Genomic DNA, 19,738 nt, shown 5'->3' on the forward strand with positions numbered 1-19,738 from the left:
TACACTAGGGTGGGAAAACCTCCCCTTTTCAAAAAGCAAACGATAGGTATACCATTTTAAAAACATAAAACGTGCCCCGGGCGGGTGGCCCAGCTGGTTGGAGTGTCATCCGGTACACCAAAAGGTGGCAGGTTCGATCCCCAATCGGGGTATGTACAGGAGGCAACCAATCAATTTCTCTCACTTTCTTTCTCTTCCTCTCTCTCAAAACAAACAAACAAACCCATATCCTTGGTTGGGAGTGGACGTGGGAGGCCGCCGCACGCGTACCTGCTGGCGGACCGAGTGGCTTCAGTGTGTCGGAAAATGACCAGCCACGTGTTAGTTACTCAGGAAGCCCCTCCGGCCCCAGCGCGGCAGGTTCTCCTAAAGATGGGGTGCAGCTCTTTCTTAAGGTAGCAGCTGGAGCTCCTGGAGCCCTAGGCCATGCCACTGGCCGGGCTCCCTGTGGCAGACTGAAGCTACACTGTTGCGGCACTACGAAAATCAAATGGCCCTGGCCGGGCTGTTCAGCAGTTAGTGTCAGAGCCTGCGGACCAAAGGGTCGTGGGTTTGATTTCCAGTCAAAGGCACGTATCAGGGTTGTAGGTTCTATCCCCAATCCCAGTCTGGGTCGTGCGGGAGGCAACCAATCGATGTGTCTCTCTCACACTGAAGTCTCTCTGTCGCCCTCCCTCCCCTCCACTCTCTGAAAATCAATGGAAAAATATCCTCAAGTGAGGATTAACAAACAAATTCTAAAAAAAGTAACTAAGACTGGCCTCCATGTCCATACACCTGGTAGAAAAATGAGATGAGCACGTTCGGAGTACTGAGGACAGGACGGTCACAGGTCTAAAAGCCACTCCTACTTCGCGTCCGCAGCTGTGACGAGGAGAAGGGTGAGCTCGGACCCCAGCGGCCGGTTCACACGACGACCTGGGGGCCGCGGGCCTTCGCAAACCTTTTTACAAGGACTGCTTTAATGCTTTTACCATAAAAACTTGAAAGAACAAGTCCAGGTGGAAAATTGGGAACCGACAGGTGTCGTGTGAGGCCACAGCGCCTGGGTCGGATCGCCGAGGGCAGGCCGGGGACCTCACTGTCCCAGCGGTTTGCTGGGCGGCGCCTGCACCTCCCTCGGGAGCTGAGGTGGCATCTTGGCGTGAGCGAGTACAGGGGCTCTGTGACTGTCCCTCCCTCCTGGGCTTTCACGTCCTCAAGGACAGGAGTCCTACCACCCTGGGCACTCTGGGAAAATGCCATCCGTGTGACAGTGATAGCCAGGTAGCAGGGTCCGTATGTCTGTCTAGGGTCAGCACTTGTCTGTTCTCTTGACCTGAGCTTCAGGTGTGAACCTGGGAGAGGCCCAGACACCCCGGCTCAGTGGCGCTCAGTCCGCACTGAGGAGGCACCCTGGGCCTCGACTGCCCCTTGGCACGTGGGGCCAACGTAACCCCGCCCCCTCGCCCCGACCCGGGTGGTAAGACTCCGTACAGCTTCCTCCCAGCCCCAGTGGACGCCTCATCCATTTGTGAGAAGACTCCCAGTGGGAAGGGCAGTCCCATGCCAGGGTGGCAGGCTGGGGTGGGCATCGAAGGCCAGCTCTGGCGAGCCCTGGGCCCCTTCGGCCATCGAGCCTTCAGGGAGGCCTAACGTGCTGCCCACACCTCTCCTGCAGTGAAGAAGAGCCCCGCACTGCTGGAAGTGAGCACGCCCCAGTTCACGAGAACCAACAGCTTTGCCGAGGACCTGGACCTGGAAGGAGAGACACTGCTGGCCCCCATCACCCACATCTCACAGTGAGTGCCCGAGCCCGGGGGACGGGGGGCTCAGACCGCTGCCCGTGTGCTGCGCCGTCACAGGGAATGTCCAAGCCCAGGGGACGGGCTGGAGGGCATGAGACTGTGGATTGTGCTGGGCCAGAGCTCAGGTCGACTCGCCCAGTGCTGCCTTTAGCCGCCTGCACTTAGGGGCCACAAGCCACTAGGGTCTGTTGGCCCCAGAGTCGGGCAGCAGGCGGGAGGAGAGCAGGGGCATCTCCCGCCGCGGCTGGAACATGAGTCTCCTGTTCTGACTTATGGAAAACCAGACCGATCATTTTCCACTTGTTTTCGTGCTTTGAGTGTCTGAGATTGTTTTTCTCTCCCCCAGCCCCTCCTCTGCTCCCCCAAAAAGAGACGACTTTGTTTTTGAGCATTTCCCCATGGAACCCTGGCCAAAGCCCCGGGGCAGATGCCGAGCGCCTGCAGTTGCCGCGGCCGTCCTCAGGGGCTCCTTCAGGAGGAGATGGCCGACGGTCCACGCCCCCGGGCGGCCTGCCGAGGCCCAGCTGGCCTGGGGTGCGCGCCTGGCCTCCGCTGCTGGCACGGCGTCCCCAGGCTGTCCCAAGGGCCCGCTGCACTGTGTGACCCAGCGTCCTCTGCCAGGGCACCCAGCAGGGACAGCCTGGGTGGGTCAGTGGGACAGTGAGGCTCGTTCTGGCTGGCACCCACCTGGGGTTCCGCAGAAGTCCTCTTGTGTCAGGATGGGCAGGGCTCGCTCAGCACTCCGTCCTGTGCGCACAGTCCACTGGCGTCCTCTGGTTCTCTGGACGCTCTGGGCTCCAAGGCCGTCCCGAGCCGTGGGTGCCGCTGGTGGAGCGTGGCCCTGGGCCTGCTGCTGCCGTGGTGGTCGGCGCAGCCTCTGCCTCGCGGTGACTCAGGCCTCGGGACCAGAACTGCAGGGCGCCCGGAGGAGTCGGTGGCGTGGAAGAGAAGGCCGCGGCTGTCTCGGGGCGGTGCTGCGATCAGATAGGACCCAGGCCACCTTTCGAGGCCCCTGTGCTCACGGGGAGGCTGCCAGGTGAGCGGTCGGCACGTGCCCGGCACTGCAGCGGCTGCTGGGCCTGCGAGTGGGGTTCTGATCTCCGGGCACGTCCCGGAGGTGACCTGACAGGCTCGCCTGGGACCTGGGTGACAGCAGAGGTGTGGGCAGCAGCGTGAGCCAGGCAGGCTGGGCAGGTCCAGGTCGGCGTCTGAAGGCAGAACACCAGCCTCACTGGCCGAGAGGCCTGTGCAGTCTGGGCACGAGAGGGCCCAGAGCAGAAAGTCAGGGTTCCGGGGCTCGAGCTGAGCACAGCACAGGTGAAGTGCCTGCGCAGAGGGTAGCCCAGAGCTGCCAGGACCACATCCCGCATCGAGGGGCACCCCCAGGCCGCGCTGTGCCGTGCCAACTGCCCTTCCTGTGCCCCGGTGGTGCTGTCGTCCTTCAGTCTCGGGGAGGCCCGGCTCCCCGACACCCACACAGGAGTCAGCCTGGAGCACAGGCCTGGCACCTACCACCCATTCAGCTGGCCTCTCGGGCCTCGCCGGCACCCTGGGCCCTGTGAGGCCCCTGCAGAAAGGCCCACGTGAGGGTGGTGAGGCGGCGGGCTGGGTGCCCACAGCTGCCCCGCACAGTCGCCCCCTCTGGGGTGAGGGCTGTCCATCTGGCACCAGCACACACCCAGGGGCTGCCCGCCCGCCCGCCCAGGGACACCCAAGAGGCAACCCAAGGCAGCTCGGCTGCAGGGTCAGGGGCGCGCCCGTCTCCGGTCCCTTCCGCGCGCCAGGCTGTCGGATGCCAGCTCTGCCTGCCGTGGGTCTGGTGTGCCACCGTCCCGCGCCTGCTGCGGACTGCCCAGGCCTGTGGGGGTGGGGGCTGTGGCGCGCTGGCTGGGCCCAGGCGGGACCGAGACCCCAGCCCGCATCAGGACCCCGAAGGCCTCCGCGGTGTAGACACGCTGAGCAGCGGCGCTGGGTGAGCCAGCTGGGAAGCAGAGCGCAGGCGCCGTGCTCGGGCTGGGTCTGCGGAGGGCCTGGGGCGGGGACCAGGGTGTCCTCAGTAGTCAGGGTACCTACCATCCCTCCGGGGAGCCGTGAGAGGGCTGGGGCCCCAGGGCTACAGGCCAAGCAGAGGCCCACCCCACCACGGCTGGAGGCGGCGGCAGCCCCAGTGGGCACCGTGTTTCCTGGGGGCTGCGGCCACCTTCAGGGCAGGGGGGAGGAAGCCAGGCCCTTGTGCCCACCCTGGGGCCCATTCCTTTGCCTCCTGCACAGACTGCCTGGTGCTCGACGCCCCAACCTAAGCACCCCCGCTGCGTGGGGACAGCCCGTGCCCGCCCGGGGAGAGGCGTGTGCCCCGGTGTGTGTGAGGGGCAGGGATGTGCACGGGGTCTCGCAGGGGGCACAGCGGGCGGGAGGGAGTTACTGAGAAACAGATCCATTTTTCTTCGGCATTTTACTGATGTTAAGTGTATTACCACGTTGGGCTAGTTCCAGAATTCAAATTAAAAGCATAAATAAAGACACATTTTGTTTCCATCTCAAGCTCTCCCCGCCCGAAGGGCCCCAAGGAGGTGAGGTCACCGCAGCCTTGATTACGGGAAGGTCCCCGGGGCTGGGAGAAGCTCCGCTTTCCGGGGCCTGTTGGCCACCGATGGAGCAGGGGTAGGGGCCAGAGGTCAGTGAGCTGACTCGCTGCAAACCAGGGAGTCCCAGTGAGCTGAGCTGGGGTACAGTGGGCCGAAGAGAGTGGCCTTAGCCACCAGCGCTGGAGGAGCCCAGAACCCCGTGCAGCCCCCCACATCTCAGGCCGAGTTTGTGGTCTCACAGGCCAGAGGGGGCGCTTCCCGTGCCTGTGGCCCCCCTCAAAGCCTTGCACGGGGCTTCTGAGGGGCAAGCATGAGGTAGAGACATGTAGTGCAGTATGAGGACTATGTGAGCTCCCCTCCCCAACTCCATGAGCGAAGGGGAGCCCTGAACCCCAACAGGAGCCGGGAGAGTTCCCAGGCTTCTGCTCCACCCACCATCTTCTGCCCACCAAGGGTCACAGGCACAATGGGAGTAGGAGAGGGTCACTCTTGTGTGTCCCCGTGCCTTGTGGGTCCCCGTCTGAACACCCTGATCACCCATCTGCAGCCTCAGGTTCCCCCTCACCCTTCCGCAGCTGCTCGGCCTCTGAGGCCCAGGGAGCCTGGGGGTGCAGCCGTTCTGCTCCCGCTCGAGGCCCTTGGTCCCAGCTCCCTGAGCTGTCGGCTTGGGCCCTGTGATCCCCTTGGGTATGTTTCCTTGCCCACCCCCCAGCTTTCCTGGGGAACAGGGCACATGCGGCCAGCCCTCTCAGCCTCTGCTGCCCCAGCACCCCTAAAGCTCCAGGCCAGAAGTAGCTCCAGAACCACAGACAGGGGCCCCCGCCAGGGCCTGCCAGCTCCTCCCAAGGAGGGGCAGGGGCTGTGGCACCTCAGTGCTGGCCCACAGGGTCGGAGCCAGCGGGGGCAGAACGAACCCCGCTACGAGGCACTGTGGTGCTGAGATCGGGGGCTGTGGGTGGGGTTGGCTTGGGTGTCCTTCTCCTGGCAGCCTTGGAGGACTGGTCCCCAGCTGCGCCATCATCCAGGACCAGCCTGGGACCCACGTCTGCCCATCAACTGCATGGATATCCCCAAGACTGGGGGTGCAAGAGGTCAGGCCCTCCGTGAGCACAGTGGCTTGTGGTTCCCCGAAGGGTCCCCTCCAGCTCTGCTGTCACGGCACCTCGGACAGGGGGACCCAGCTCGTTTGCCAGCATCCTGCCCTGCTCTGCAGGGTCGTGCAGGGCAGAATCTGGGCCCCGATGTGGGAGGAAGGCCGCGGGCAGGCCGAGGCTGGGACACGCCGGAGGTGACCGTGAACACCTCTGCACACATGTGCGCCCCAGCCTCCTGAGACACGACAGCCGTAGATCCTTGAGCAAAACCAGCCCTGGGTGTGTTAATTAGAATTTCCATGTCTTCAACTTTCTCTGGACCCTGCAGAATCTCACGCCAAAACGTTCCAGTTTCTCTTTTCCAGCGAGGCCGCTGTGGCCTGGCTTTCGTCCATATCCCTGCTCATGTCTCCTGAGTTCTGTTTGTCAGCGAGGCCGGGGCCAGCCCATCCGTGCCTCCTGAGTTCTGCGTTCATCAGCGAGGCCGGGGCCAGCCCATCCGTGCTTTCTGGAAACGGGGACAAATGTCACAGGGCTCGGCCTGCACTCGGCTCCAGGGGCCCCAACACGAGCTCTCTGAACAGGACCGTCTTGCCTACGACATTTCGGGGCCACTCGGTTCCCACTGTGACCCACGCCCACGGACCACAGAGGCACGGGCGCTGCACCTCTGCCTGTTCCTTGCTCTATTTCTTGCCCTCGAACGTTGGTGGGGGAGGCTGGAGAGGCTGTTCTGGGGCCAGTGTCCGGGGGGACGTGGGAGGGGCTTGCCAGGGACAGAGCAGACCAGTCTGTCTGTCCAGACTGGTGTCCTGTCTTCTTCGGAGCTCAGACCACCTCCGTCTGCGCGAGGTGCCAAGGCGGCCCCGAGGGAGGGCTGTGTGACTCACAGGCTCCCGTCCGAGCCTGACGGCCCGGCTGGGCTCAAACCCGGCTCTGAAATGCGGGGGGGAGGGGTTACATGTTCTCCTAATTAGATTAGGAGCGAGGCAGCGTGGCTCGGTGGGAAAGAGACTGGCTGGGACTGGGGTGCCCTCAAGCTGGCTCCCAGCCGGCACCGGCACAGCTGCAGGCGGCCCCGGAGGCCCCCAACCTCGGGGAGCTTCATCCACCCGAGCAGGGGAGGAGGACGCGACCGGCCTGTGGGCGCCGCTGACCCGGCGGGTAGGCTGCTGCCTGGAAGGCCCAGAGAGCGGGAGGCGCCTCCCTTCCTCCGCCACCCTGACCTGGTGCTGCGCCCTGGGCCCGGGCTCTGCCCTCGCCCTTCTCAGGCCCACGCAAGGCCACCTGGACCAGGGAGGGGGTGCACCCAGCCCGACACGGGGCTGGAGGACGAAATGACCACGCGCTGCACGGTTGCTGTGCGGACATTTCTGGAGGCTGGGGGTCCTGCGCGTGCTCGACCTAACCCTGGACCAGGGAGGGAGCGCACCCAGCCCGACACGGGGCTGGAGGACGAAATGACCACGCGCTGCACGGTTGCTGTGTGGACATTTCTGGAGGCTGGGGGTCCTGCGCGTGCTCGACCTAACCCTGGCAGGAAAGCCTGGCCGGGAGGCTGGAGGCACTTCTCGGCTTCGGGTCGGGAGGGCCTGCCCGTGTACAGGGCACCGCGTCTCCACCTGGTTAGGTGAGGGCTGAGGGCACACAGATGAGGGCACACTCTCAAGTGTACAGCTCGGTGCATTTTCACCCACGGGGCCCATGTGACCAACACCCAGTGAGGCAACAAAGCCTCCCAGGAGGCCCCTGTGCCTGTACCTCCCGTTAGTGCCACCCAGGGGCGCGGGTCCTGGCAGCAGGACGCAGCTTCACGCCCTCCTTGCCGGCTGGCACTCCGCATGGGAATGGCCTCCTCCGTCCGTGAGCTCCCCTGTCCAAGGCCGCGCGAGGGGTCCCCAGCGTAAGCTTATCACCGCTGGGGCTGTGGCACGGGCTACTGGTGACTGCGATGGCGTTTCCGGTGAGCGTGCACCAGGTGTGGGCTGCTGGGTGGTTGGACGGGCATGTTTACTTCCAGCGAGCGCTGCCCGACCATCCCAGGGCGGTGAGCCCGCCTTCACCCCCAGCAGCAGGGGGCATTCTGGCTGCGCCCTGTCCACCCTCAGTAACATGGGCATTTTCCTTGTTGCCTGTGTGGTCACCCCAGTGGCGTCTAGGGTCTCTGTCCACAGCGACCTGACCCCTGACATTTGAGCCTACGGTGTCTCTCCTTAGTTGGGTCTTGTTCCTTGCAGAATGGCCATGTCTTCTACCATTTCATTTGGGTCTGACCTCTTTCTGTTGGTTTGTGGGAGTTCCTTTTCTGTCTCACACATCCCGCAGAGGAGTCATCTGTCAGAAACACGTGCCCACATTTTCCAGAGAAACAGCATCTCCCGCCCCAGGCTGCCTTGTCCTTGCTCGGCAGGTCCTTGGTGAACAGAGGTCTCCATTCCCAGGGGTCCGGCCAGTCAGACATCCCCTCTTGGAAGTGCCCTCTGCGTCCCATTTAAGAGGCTGGCTGCTGCCCGGCCGGTGCGGCTCAGTGGTTGAGCGTCGACCCTGCACCAAGAGGTCGCCGGTTCGATTCCCGGTCAGGGCACGTGCCCAGCTTGTGAGCCCGATCCCCAGTGGGGGGCACGCAGGAGGCGGCCAGTCGATGTTCTCTCATCGATGTCTCTCTCCCCCCCCCTCCCTCTCAAATCAGAGAAGGGAAGAGTAGAAACGAGGAGGCTGAGCAACGCGAGGCCACGAACAGCCGTGCTGGCAGCCGCCGGCCCCTCCACGCACAGGTCCGCAGTCCTAGCATTGATCGCGGCGGCCAGCGTGGGCCGGGGTCAAGGTACACTGCCCAGCCTGGATATCCAGTGTGGCTCGGCCTCTGCCGAGAGGACCGTCTCCCCACACTGCGGCCTCAGCCCTGCTGTGAGCAGCTCCCCGGCGCCTGGGCTGCTCCTGGACCCGACTCGGCTCCACTGGTCACAGTTGAGTGCTTTTCTCGTTTGTTCTCCCTGCAGGGCGGGCTTCGCTCCCACCGCAGTCTGATGCTCGGCCTGGGTGCGGGGGGGGGATGACACTGGCCGGCCGGCCGGCTCTCCTGCTTGCGACCTGGGGCTGTCCTGTGTGGCCCCGCTCCGTCCACTCCAGGAAGCTCCTAGTGTGGGGAGGACACACCTCTGCTCTACTGAGCCTCGCACTGTGGCCTCCGTGCGTCCCCACGCTCTCCCGTCGTCTCTCCCCGGGGCTGCGCGCACCTTGTCTGAGATTCAGTCCTCGTCGGCCACTGCGGTGTCCCCTAGGCAGGGCGCCCTGGCCAGCCGCCTCCTCGCCGAGCCTGTGTCCTCGGACGTCAGCTGTGTCTCGCGGTGCTGGTGTCAGCTCTTGTGACGGGGTCGGGCGTCCGGCTGTGGACCTGACTCAGCAAAACACCTGAGAGATGTTACCCAGCGCGAACCGTCTCCGTGGGAGGGGACCCTGTTGGCCCAGACGCTTCGGGAACTGGCAGCTCAGAAGAGTCCGTGGATCACACGGCGGTCCCGGCGCGGGGCCATGAGGTGCTGTCCTCACCGAGAAGTGCCGAGAGCCCAGGTGGGCTGGAGGCAGGCGGACCTCCGACGGAGCGCAGGGCTGGGAAGGGCTCCTGAGCAGTCGGCTGTGTGGAGGTGGAGGGCTCATGCTCCGCTCCTGGGGGAGGGAAGGCCGGGTGGCCTCGTCCCAAGGTGTCGCGGGTGTGCTTCTGCAGTCTGTCCTCCGCCAAGGGGAGTCCTCCTGCCTTCTCGGCCCGTGTGTCAAGCACCAAAGGCGCCAGCATAGCTCTGTCCCTGGGTGCTGGCAGGTCCCAGCAAGGGCTTGGAAGAGGCTGGACTCCACGTTGTGCTAGGCGGAGGAGGGGAGGCCGCTGTGGGCTGACACACAGCTCGTGTCCTTGGTGGGGCCTTCAGAGGGCGCCCAGTGGGCCGGCTCCCTCATCAGAGGGGCTGCGACTCGCCAGCATCGCCCACGCAGGGCACGGCTCATTCTCGGGACGCCGTCCCCAGGGCAGCCTGGGTCCGAGGTGCAGGTGGGTCAGGAGTCCGAGCAGCTGGCAGGCTGGGGTGGGAGGTGAGAAAGCAGCAGAGGCAAGGGGCCTGGCCTCTAGTTTAGGCCTGCGCCTCCCGAGGTGTTTCCGGCCCGTCGGGCAGGAGAGAGGGGTCCGTGGGGCCCGCTGAACGACTCTTCGCGGCCACCTTCCGCGAAGGGGTCGCCCCGGCCACTCAGAAGGCCCCTGGCTCGCTTGGGCAGGCCGACCTGCTTTCCCGGGTGCAGAGGGGCAGGCACGGCTCTTTGGATTTGGGAGCCCTTTGTGGGCCATGCAGGAGTCCTGGGTGGGGCCACACCTTAGGTGCAAGTTCCTGGCAGTGCCCGGCTGGCGGGCAGAGGCCTGGCTGTGAGTCCTGAGGGCTGGCTGGCCCCACGGGAGGCCCAGGTGCCCTCTGGGAAGGGAACCCTCCTGGGAGGAGGAAGAGAAGGGGAGGGTGGAGGCAGAGGGCGAGTGTCGGGGTCCAGCCCCCGAGCCTTGCACCCCTGGCACTGCCGTCACCCCGCGCCCATGGGGGACCCCCGCACCGACATTCTCAACAACTAACCTCTGCGCGTGGGCAGCGGCCGGGAGGCTCCCTGTGAGGGGCTCTGGGAGGGTCAGGACAGGGGTGCACGTCTGCTCGGGGGTCCGCCGCTGCAGCGGCGTAAGGATGACTCGGCGGGGGTGCGCAGAGCTTGGGGTGAGGACCTTTTTAGTGGCGATTCAAGGGATTTTCAAAGGTGATTTTGACTCTACTTCGTCTTTGAAGACTGAGTCACCACATGAGATCAGCCGACACCGCACCCAAAGCATAATCTGAGCCACGGCAGTGCCCGGTGGTGCCTTCTGGGGAAACTGAGTCAGGGAGCAGTGCGCTGTGCCAGGCAGAAGCCACCGGGAGGTGGGGTGGTGGCCTTTCAGACAGGAGGTGTGCACGCGCATCGGGCCTTCCCCGCGGCGCCCGCCCCCGTGGTTTGGCCTGAGCCTGTGGCCCCCCGAGGAGGGGGTGGCACCAGGCAGCCAGCCACTGACCCCTCCTCGGGCAGCTGATCTCAGGACCCAGGGCACACAGTGCAAGGTCAGCCACGTGGGGACCTTTGGCTTCACGTCCTTGAGTGTCCTGGGTTTGGCCTCCAACTGAGCCCGGTCTGCTCTGGGGCCCGGACTGGGCAGCTGTCCTGTCCCAAGGGGGCCTTTCTCCTCCCCCCGATCCTCCCCGTGGTGCCTTCTGGAGGGGCTTGTTTCTCAATCTTCTCCTTGGGCTCACGTCCAGATGGGTTAACGGAATGGAATCTCCCAGGCAGGAACACTAACCCTTTCCTCCGCGTCTCTTTCTGAGCCACCGTGACTCTCAGCAGGGACGTGGGCTCCAGGTGGAAGCTCGTGGGGTCGGGCTCCAGGGCGAGGCCTGCAGCAGAGAAGGGCCAGGGCCGCGGAGTCGGGCGGCCTTGGGGGAACAGTGCTCGGGGAAACTGGTCCCCACTTTGAGCTCGGGCTGTGTGCTGAGATGGCCGGGCCCAGGGGCTCAGACGGCCTCACTCGAGACGTTCCCCCGAACCCCAGACCATCACCGTGCCTGGGAGCTCCGCGCGCGAGGGCGCCCACCACCTCCTGTCTCCTGCCTTGGGGCAGTGACATCATCAGACCACGTGGCCTGGGTTTGGGTAGGTAGGTGTCAGGAGATGGACAGACTGGGCCACAGGAGCCCAGAGCCCAGAGATGAGACGGCCTCGCCAAAGAACATGGCAGCGCCTGCCGGGCTGGGCCCCAGGCCCCCGACTCCACAGCCTGGGTTCTTTGCTGCCCTAGTGGGGCCTGAGCTTGTCCCCTGCGCCAGGTCCAGCCAGCCCTGCACCAGGCCTGGGACAAGTGACCACAGTCCTGGTGGCTGGCCAGGGCACGTCCCCGAGCATCATGCCTCGGTCGCCCAACTGCCAGGAGACCCCACAGGGCGCTTCCTCGAGGCCACGGGGCTGGTCACACTCTGCTCCTCATCTTGCCACTTCTCCCACACACAAGTCCTCCCTAAGGGCCAGGGAACAGTGTCCCCCTGCTGAGTCCTTCGCCAGCCACAGCTGGGGGAGAGCGGCGGCCCCCAGGCATTCCATACGCACTGACGCACGGGTCTGGGCTGGCCAGGACAGCGAGCCCGCCTCTCGGGCCAAGGCGGGACTTCAGGGTACTCAGCCAGGAGACCCCGGGGGCGAGACCAGCAGAGCAGCTCTGAGCAGAGCCGGAGCCCCACGAGACTGAGCCCGGGCCGCACAACCGCCCATCCCAGGGGCAGAACTTCGGGCCCCCAGGGCGACCGCTCTGGGAACAGCCTCGGGAGGGAACAAAGAAGCTGGGGGAGGGAGCGCAGCTCAGCCCTGGTGTAGCAGAGGATGCTGTACCTGGGCAGCAGGCCTCGGCCGCCGTGCCTGCCTCGGTCCCAGGTCATCACAGTCCCCATCAACCCTGCTGACCCACAGAAAGAATCCTCTCTGCCTGTTGCTACCTGGCCACGCAGGTGCGGGGTCCCAAAGGCTCGGGTCAAAGGGAAGCTAAGCGTGACCACCCGGTCCCCTGTGCTGGCTGATCACGACTTGTCTCAGTGACCGGGCGGTGTCGGTCTCTACCTGTCAATGTTTAACCTGGAGGATGCCGGTCTCGGTGCTCGGAAGGCCCAGGCTGGACAGGGGTGGGGTGGGGAGGCAGCTCTTCTTGCCGGTATGGGGCACCCTCAAGTAGGGAAGGGCAGCCGCAAGGAGAGTCAAGGCTGGTGCGAGGAGACTGCGCGGGGAGCAGAGCCCCGGGCCAGCTCCGTGTGGAGTGGGCGCTGCCTTCGTGGGGGAGAGAGGCCACGGGTGGGAGGCCCAGCCCGAGGCGGCCGGCTCGTCGGGCTGGGGTGCGGCCTCACTTGTGCTTGCAGCAGCCCCGCGAGGGCCTGGCCGAGGTCTCCCTGCCGAGGGGAGGGAGGTGTGGAAGCTGGCTAGCGGGGGCCACCCAGTGTGGGCTCAGGAAGGGAAGGAATGTGGCTGGGGCGGGTGTGGCTGAGGGGAGCGTTACTAGCTGTGGGTTTTTCCTGGGGCCCAGACAGACGTGAGCAGAGATGGAGGCCCTTCCTCTCAGCCCCCAGCGCACACTGGGACCTTTCTTCGGCGTTCGGCTGCGGAGCGGGGGCCAAGGACACCTTCTGGAAACCTGAATTCCATTCGCTCTTGGCCAGGAGCAGCTTCCTGCTCGGGGAAGGTGTGTGTACACGCGGCCGTGGGCGCACGTGTGCACACGCCATGGGCCGGTGCAGGGGAGGCGCGGGGGGACGTGTGTGGTGACTCGGGCTCCCGGCACCGGGCAGCCCGTGCCCAGGCGTTCAGACAGGTACCCGGAGGGCGCGGGCAGACGTGCGGGCTGGAGCAGTCACGGCAGAGCGCGCCTTGGAGTCCGAACGCCAGGACTGTGTGCAAAATAATTCAAAGAGTTTGTTGAACCTTAAACCTTTCCTGATGAGTCTTCCCTCTGAAGTTAACTCGTTCGAGTTGCCCAGCCTAGCCCGGTGCCAGACCAGCTTCCTGGAAAACCTCGCCAGCCGCTGGCCCGGGGAAGGCTTGTCACCCTAATAGCTATAAAAAAAAAAAAAAGAAAAAAAAACGCGCTCGCTGGGCACCTTGGCCGCAGGGTCTGAAAAGTTCTTTGTGCTCGCTCCAGCTGCAGAGTTTTTCCAGGCCTCGCTCTGGGGCTCGCTGGAGCTGCTCCTCCGGGCTTCCTCTCCCAGCGCGCCGGCCGCTTCCCGCCAGGTCCACTGCCAGCCGCGCGCCTGGGGAGGCCGGGCACGCGCATGTCCCGAGGGGGCTCCAGCCTCATCTTCCCTCGGGGGAGAGACGCGGGTCACCTCCCCAGGACAGCCAGGCCCAACCAGCTCCTGAGCAGTGCCGTCTCCAGAGCAGAGATAACTCTGCTCCCGAAAGCCGAGGGTTAGCAACAGAACGCATGGAGGGAAAGTGGGGGGTGGTCTCAGTTACAGTTTTACCAGAAGGGTTTAGAACTGTGAGGCTGCGTTAGGAGACATTTAAATGAACACAGGCGCGAGGCGCGTCCTGGAAGATGCAGCCAGTGCTGCACGGTGGCGCGGACGAGAACCAGAGGTCACCTGAACGAGGAAGGAGTTACGTGCAAACGCCCTGCTCAGAGCAACCCGGGCTGCACACATTCCTTTCTCTCGAAACCACTCCTCTCCCGGACGAAGCATATGTAACGTCTCACTCCCGGGGGAAGCGTGTTGATGTGCAGATGGGTGGAGGGCACCCCTTCCCCCTGGAGGGGGTGGGATCCCTGGGAGCCTGCCCAGGGCCTGCGCTCGCTCCAGCGCGGCCTCTGCCTGTCAGAAGCTCTTTGTGCGGCGCAGCCCTGCTCCTGGGAGTGACATGAAGCAGAGCCCGCAGCGGCAGGCACCCCAGCCCCGCGGCGTGGCGCCTGCACCCCGTTCTGCACGTATGAGAACACCCTGCAAAAAGTACTAACAGAGTGGGCTTCACGGGCCCCTGGTCAGACGGGTTCCGAGCACAAGGGAGTGTGGGGGAGGGGGACATCAGGCTGTCCCCACCCCAGGCCCTAAGTCCTAAGTCTCCTTCCCTAAAGGTTACCTCTGTGCTGTTTCCTGGGGTATTTTTCCAGAGCTGTTTAGATGGATAAGTGTGTGCGCGTGCGTGTGCGTGTGCTTGTGCGCGCCGAGATGCGCCTCCCTGTGCACGGTGGGGGCATTGAGTTCATGTCGTTTGCCCTTCTGGATGTAACATATGGGGGGTTGCCCAGACAAGACCGCTCTCTCAAGGGGCAGCACACCTGTGAAGTGTGTTCACGTCAGTGGACGCGTGGCTTCCTCGTGGTCTCTGCTCAGTGACCTGGGCTGTGCTCCTGACACTGGTGTCTCCGGCTGTGTGGCCACTTCTGGTGTGTGCAGGGCACAGGCCGCCAGAGACAGCCATGCGGGCAGAGTGGCGGGAAGGCCTGTCACCCCAGGTGTAGGCAGCCAGCTTCCCACCCAGGGGGACAGGGCAGGCAGCCCGTGACGGCCTGACGGAGGCCCTGAGCACTCCAGGGGCAGCCCTGATCTGACTGCGGTCGGCGCCGTGGCCCAGGGCACCTGGAGAACAGAGCCCCGGCCAGTGCGCGGCGCTGTCCCCGCGGCCCCCGCACACACTGAGCTCTGGGACAGACCTGCACCGGTCCCTGGAGTGTCTCCTGTACATTAACAGCCGTAGAGCACTGCATGGAGCAGGTCCCCTACAGATGGACGTCCAGGGCGGCTGGCGACAGCCACCAACCATTCACGTGCTCACCGACGGGCAGGCCAATGAAATGCTCCTGTGACACGCCCTCCCTGGAGCACACGTGGTCCTCCCCGAGTCTTAGTGCTGCTCTGTCTCTGTTGACCGAGGCCCTGTCTAGGCTGTCCCTTAGCCAGCAGGGGCCCTGTAAAGTACATCACTTAGAAAAAAGAACCGTAAATCTTGCCGCGATGGGAGATCTCACGAACTGAAGTGAAACTGAAGGACCTCTTGAACAGAGATTAGGAGATTAGGCCGCGCTAAACCTGTTATCAGATGAGGAGGAGAAGCAATGCTGCCCAGATAAGCGTTTCAAAGCCGAGCAACAGCGCCAACAGGAGATGAGGGGGCCCTCGGCCAGGCCACGACGCCCTGCCTTCTACGTGACGTGCCTCCCTGTGGAAGTGCCCCCGGGTCCACGGAGAGGTCCCAGATGCCCTCCCTGCTGGGCGCCATGCCGTGTCCTACAGATACCGTGCACGGCCCCTCAGTTCCTCTTCCTCTACGCCTACGAGTCAGTGCCTGCAGTTAGAGCGACCGGTCATCCGAGTTTTGTAACTATTATTGTTATTTCTCAAGGTACTTTCCCAATCAAATCTCTTTTTCGTGGTATTTTGGTCTCTATTTTAATGGATTCATTTCAAGAGGCTCAACCGGCCCCCCTGCCATTTCCAGCAGGGTTAAAATATTTGTGTAGCTTTTGTAGGTACTGCCAAGCAAAGGCTGTACCCACTTCCACTACTGTGAATTCCACAGGCGTGCCCGTACCACACCCTCACCAAGTGGGTCAGCGGGGCTTTTACCGTCGCTGCTCCGATCGATGAGAAATGTGGCTGCAGTTTTCATTGGCGTCGCTTACTGCCACTGCGGTGTCTCTCTTCTCAGATAACGGAGCGCGGGGTTTCCCGTTTCCTGAGCCCTCTCTCCACACCTCTTCTGACTGATGTGTAGGAACTCTGTCATGTGTTGAAAATATTTAATCCCAGCTTTTCTTTTGGTTTTTTGTTTTGTTTTGTTTTTCTTTATTGATTTTGGAGAGAGAGGAAGGCAGAGGGGAGAGAGAGAAACATCGATGAGAAAGAACTTCGATTAGCTGCCTCCTGCTGGGGATCAGGCCCACAACCTGGGCATGTGCCCTGACCAGGAATTGAACCGGCGACCTCTCAGTGCATGGGTCAACACTCAGCCACTGAGCCACACCAGGTTTCTTTTTTTCAGCTTCTTCTATAGTGTTTTTCTGCCGGTAGGATATTAAAATTTTGATAGTCAACTTCGGCAGTCTTTTGTGAGTTGGGATCCTAGTCTTACATTCTGAAAACAAAAACATCACACGGAATTCAGTGAGCCCGTAGAGAACCGAGAGGAAGTAAGTCTCACCGAAGGAGGGAAAATCTCAGTCAGAAACAAAGTTGGGACCATGCAGCCAGCCCTCCCGCGCCGACCACCGAAAAGGCAAACCCGGACATGGTTAAGTGTCACAGCTGGCCTGCTGTTCCCACTAGCATGGGTCAGACCCGTTTCATGTCCTGACTTGGACAGCAGGGACTCAGTGTCCTTGCCTGACCCGAGCCACCTGCACCGCGCAGCTTGTCCTGCCGTGGCCCCGTGAAACCAGCCTAGGAGGGCGCTGCCCCTGCGCTGCCCCCCCCCCCCGCCCCGCCTGGTGCTCCCCTTCGCTGACTTATGAACAGAAAGCAGCACGTGTGAGCAGGTGCCGGAGCACAGCCCATGTGCACGCCAGGCGGCACCGAGCTGCTGGACCTCGAGGGGGTCCTTAGACCCCCGTCTCAGTCTCCCTATCTGTCAAATGGGATCATAAGAAAGAGTGCCTTCCACAAATGGTTGTTTCGTGTTTAAAGTTTTTAAACCACTTCACAGCAGGATGATGGACATACGGAATCTATATGTAATTAACGCATGCACAGGATGAGTTTGGAGATGAGCGTACGTGAGAACATCACCCCGATTGAGGACATGAACATGCCCATCACCTCCAAAAGTGCCCTCCCGCCCTCTGTCATCGGCCGTGTCCCCGTTACTTTGTAAGCATGCTTAGGCACTGCGTCCTGGCCACCTCGGAGGCTCACGGCGGAGCACCGCTGACTGCGGCGCCGGGCGGGCCGCTCAGTGTCTGAGTGTGACTGCTGCAGATTCCTCATGTAAGTGGTATCATACGGTATTTGTCCTTCTGTGTCTGGCTTATTTCACCCTCCTGCACATTCATCCACATCGTCACAGACGGCAGGATTTCCTTCTGGTGAAAAAATCCCGGTACAACAATTCTATTTCTGCATGCTCTCAGGATTCGGAGGACAGCTCTCTCTACACCATGTGCGTCTGGTACGGGGTGGCAGGTGAGCTCCCCGTGGGACAGATGCAGGGGCCAGCATCCCAGAGCGGCCTGGGGGCCCGGGCATCGCGTGGGGCTGGGCGCAGGGCCGCGTTTGCTCCGTCTCGGCTCCCTCACCACCAGCCCACCAGGCCCACCTGTCTTTCTCTCCGACTCTGTGACCTGTAGTCATCTTGAAGCTCCCTGCCCACCCTGCGTGGAGGACGGTCTTGAGGCTGGGGTGACTGCAGACACGGAATGGGGATCCCGTGGAAGCTCTGGGGAGGGGAGGGATCAGCTGACCCTCATGGCCTCAGGCTCCCCTGATGGCACACAGTCCTCAGTAAAGCCCCCAAACCGTGCAGGCTGGGCCAGCCCATGAAGCCAGGGGAGGACTTGCCTTTTACTTCTCTGGAGGTTTCTAGCTGTGTGCCACCCACCAACCTATGCCTACACTGAGCTCAGCAGGGCAGAGGGCAGCTCCGTCCGGATGCCCCCGGGCTCCCCCAGGGCTACGGAAGAGGTCCCGGCTGTCAGAGCTGAAGGGGCCTGGAAAATGCAGGGCAGTGCCCTGAAGGTGGAGGAGGACAGGGGGTCCGGCTGTGCGTCTCCCTTCCTCCACGAGGGAGACGTGACGGAGCACACAGCGTGGCCCCGAGCAGTCCCTGTCTCGGGGGTTCCGGCCTCATGGTCAGCGCTCCCCGGTCACCGCGGTGTCCCAGCGGAGACTCAGCATGGCGGTAGGCGAGGAGAATACCGTCCCTGCACAGACCTCGGAGCGCGAGAGACGTTCCAAACAGAACAGCGCCCGCCTCCCGCAGCCGGGCCCCGCTGAGCGCGCTGCAGACACCGGCTGGCATCGCTCCTGCTTCGTACACAACTGAGCTGAGCTTTGCAAGGTGAAGACTAGGGCCCAAGGTCACAGAGCAGCGGTGACCGAGCCGGGGACGGCTTGAAGTCACCCCAGCTCCTCAGACGTTCTCGGGGGAGCCTGTGAAAGAAGCCCAGCTCTCTGGCCCTGGCCTCAGACGGGCCGCAGAGCACCCAGACCTTCCCTGCGCACTAGGGCGGAGCTGTGCGTGCCCTGGGGAGGGTCACTGCCGTCCCTGCGCTCCCACAAGGCCGGCCTTTTGTTCGGCGTCATCTTCACTGCTCAGTCCACGTGTAGCGGTCGTGGCAGCGCTGAGTGTCGGATGGATAACCACGTGAGGGCGCAGGCGCGGCCGTGTGCAGGCTGGCCATCCTCCGGGGCCCAGGAGCAGCCTGCTCGGCCTCTGCCTCCAGGGCTCCGTGCACAGCAAACGGGGTTCCAGGGGCGCTCAGGTCTGTGCGCGCTGAGGCCGGGGCCTCCCACCTGTGCTCTGCCCTCCCGAGAGGAGGTGGCTCCAGGCTTCGTGGTGAGACTCCCGCGAGCCTGAAAACCAGGGCCCCTCCAATGCTCCTGTTCCCGGGATAAGTCTCCCCAATGCAGGGGGCACAGAGACAGGCCAGCAGCCAGTCAGCAGCCCCGACTGAGGGTGCGCAGGGTGAGGGACGGAGCGCCCACCGGCCTGAGTGGGCAGCAGCGCCGAGTCGCCACGGCCAGCCGCCTGGGGCCAGCTTTTCCATGCCACACACCAGGCGGGCTCTCCCTGTCACCACTGCCTGCGGAGCTGGTCCTGGGCTCTGGCTGGCTGCGGAAAAGTAGGAATTGCATATGGACCCATCAAAGATGGTTTTCCTATTAAAACACAATTCGTTAAAACAGAGCTTAGTTCAGAGTAAACATCCGAACTGCTGAGAAGTGGAGATTTATCACAGAGCAAGACTGAGAGAAGCCGCAGGCCCCGGGCCGAGGCCGAGGAGGCCGCCCCGGCCGGCCAGCTCGCTCCCAGCACCCTCCGGACCCTGCCCCTCCATCTGGGCTTCCTGGCCCGGCCCTCCCCCTGCCCTCCTGCCTGGGATCAGCTCAGAGCAGATGACCGGCCCCAACCCCTGGCCGGCAATGCACAGGGCACTGCGTCATGCCCCTCCCCCAGCCCACACTCCTGCGGCCCCTCTTCCGAAGCAGAAACACAAAAGATGGCCAGAGGGACACTCTCCACGAGGTTTTTCCTGGTCGGACAAAACCTAATGGCTCCTTTTGTTTCTTTCCATTTAGAAGCATTTCCCTGGCAACCCAGTCTCCCCTGTCAGCACCAGCCCGCTCCGGCCGCTCCGAGACATTGTTCGACGCAAACAGCTGTTAGCTGGTAGAGCGCCTTCCCCGCCAGCCTGCAAGGGGCCCTTCCCCGTGCAGGGGGCAGGCGGCCTCGCGAGAGCAGGGCTCGCGGGGGCTTGGTGGGCTCTGCCAGGGCACAGGCATGTGGCCTCAGGGTGGGTGAACTAACTCCACCGTCACTGTCCCTGGGGTCTCTCCTGTGCGGGCCCAGGCATGGGTCTGAAGGCCCTGGGGCTGCTGGCTGCCCCCCCCCCGATTCCTCAGCTCCCCAACAGCATTCTCTCTGATGTGCAGACAGGCTCCTTTGGTGTCCAGACTTCGTTCTAGAACTTTCTAGCGGACCTCTCTTTTCTTCCTCCTGTTATGCTGCTGGGTGTTAGAAAAGCAATAGCTGG

At 63.4% G+C, this 19,738-nt stretch overlaps 1 protein-coding gene across 1 annotated transcript in view; it reads left to right on the forward strand.

Annotated features, from left to right (window-relative positions):
• Positions 1–19,738, forward strand: part of KCNQ1 (potassium voltage-gated channel subfamily Q member 1) — a 283,407-nt gene that overhangs the window by 124,027 nt on the left and 139,642 nt on the right. Inside the window, exon 11 of the mRNA XM_036281174.1 lies at positions 1,661–1,781. Within this exon, the coding sequence (XP_036137067.1) occupies positions 1,661–1,781 (121 nt within the window). The remainder of the gene's footprint in view (positions 1–1,660; positions 1,782–19,738) is intronic.

This window comes from Molossus molossus, unplaced genomic scaffold, assembly GCF_014108415.1.
Source record: "Molossus molossus isolate mMolMol1 unplaced genomic scaffold, mMolMol1.p scaffold_m16_p_31, whole genome shotgun sequence".
NCBI classification, from domain to species: Eukaryota; Metazoa; Chordata; class Mammalia; order Chiroptera; family Molossidae; genus Molossus; species Molossus molossus.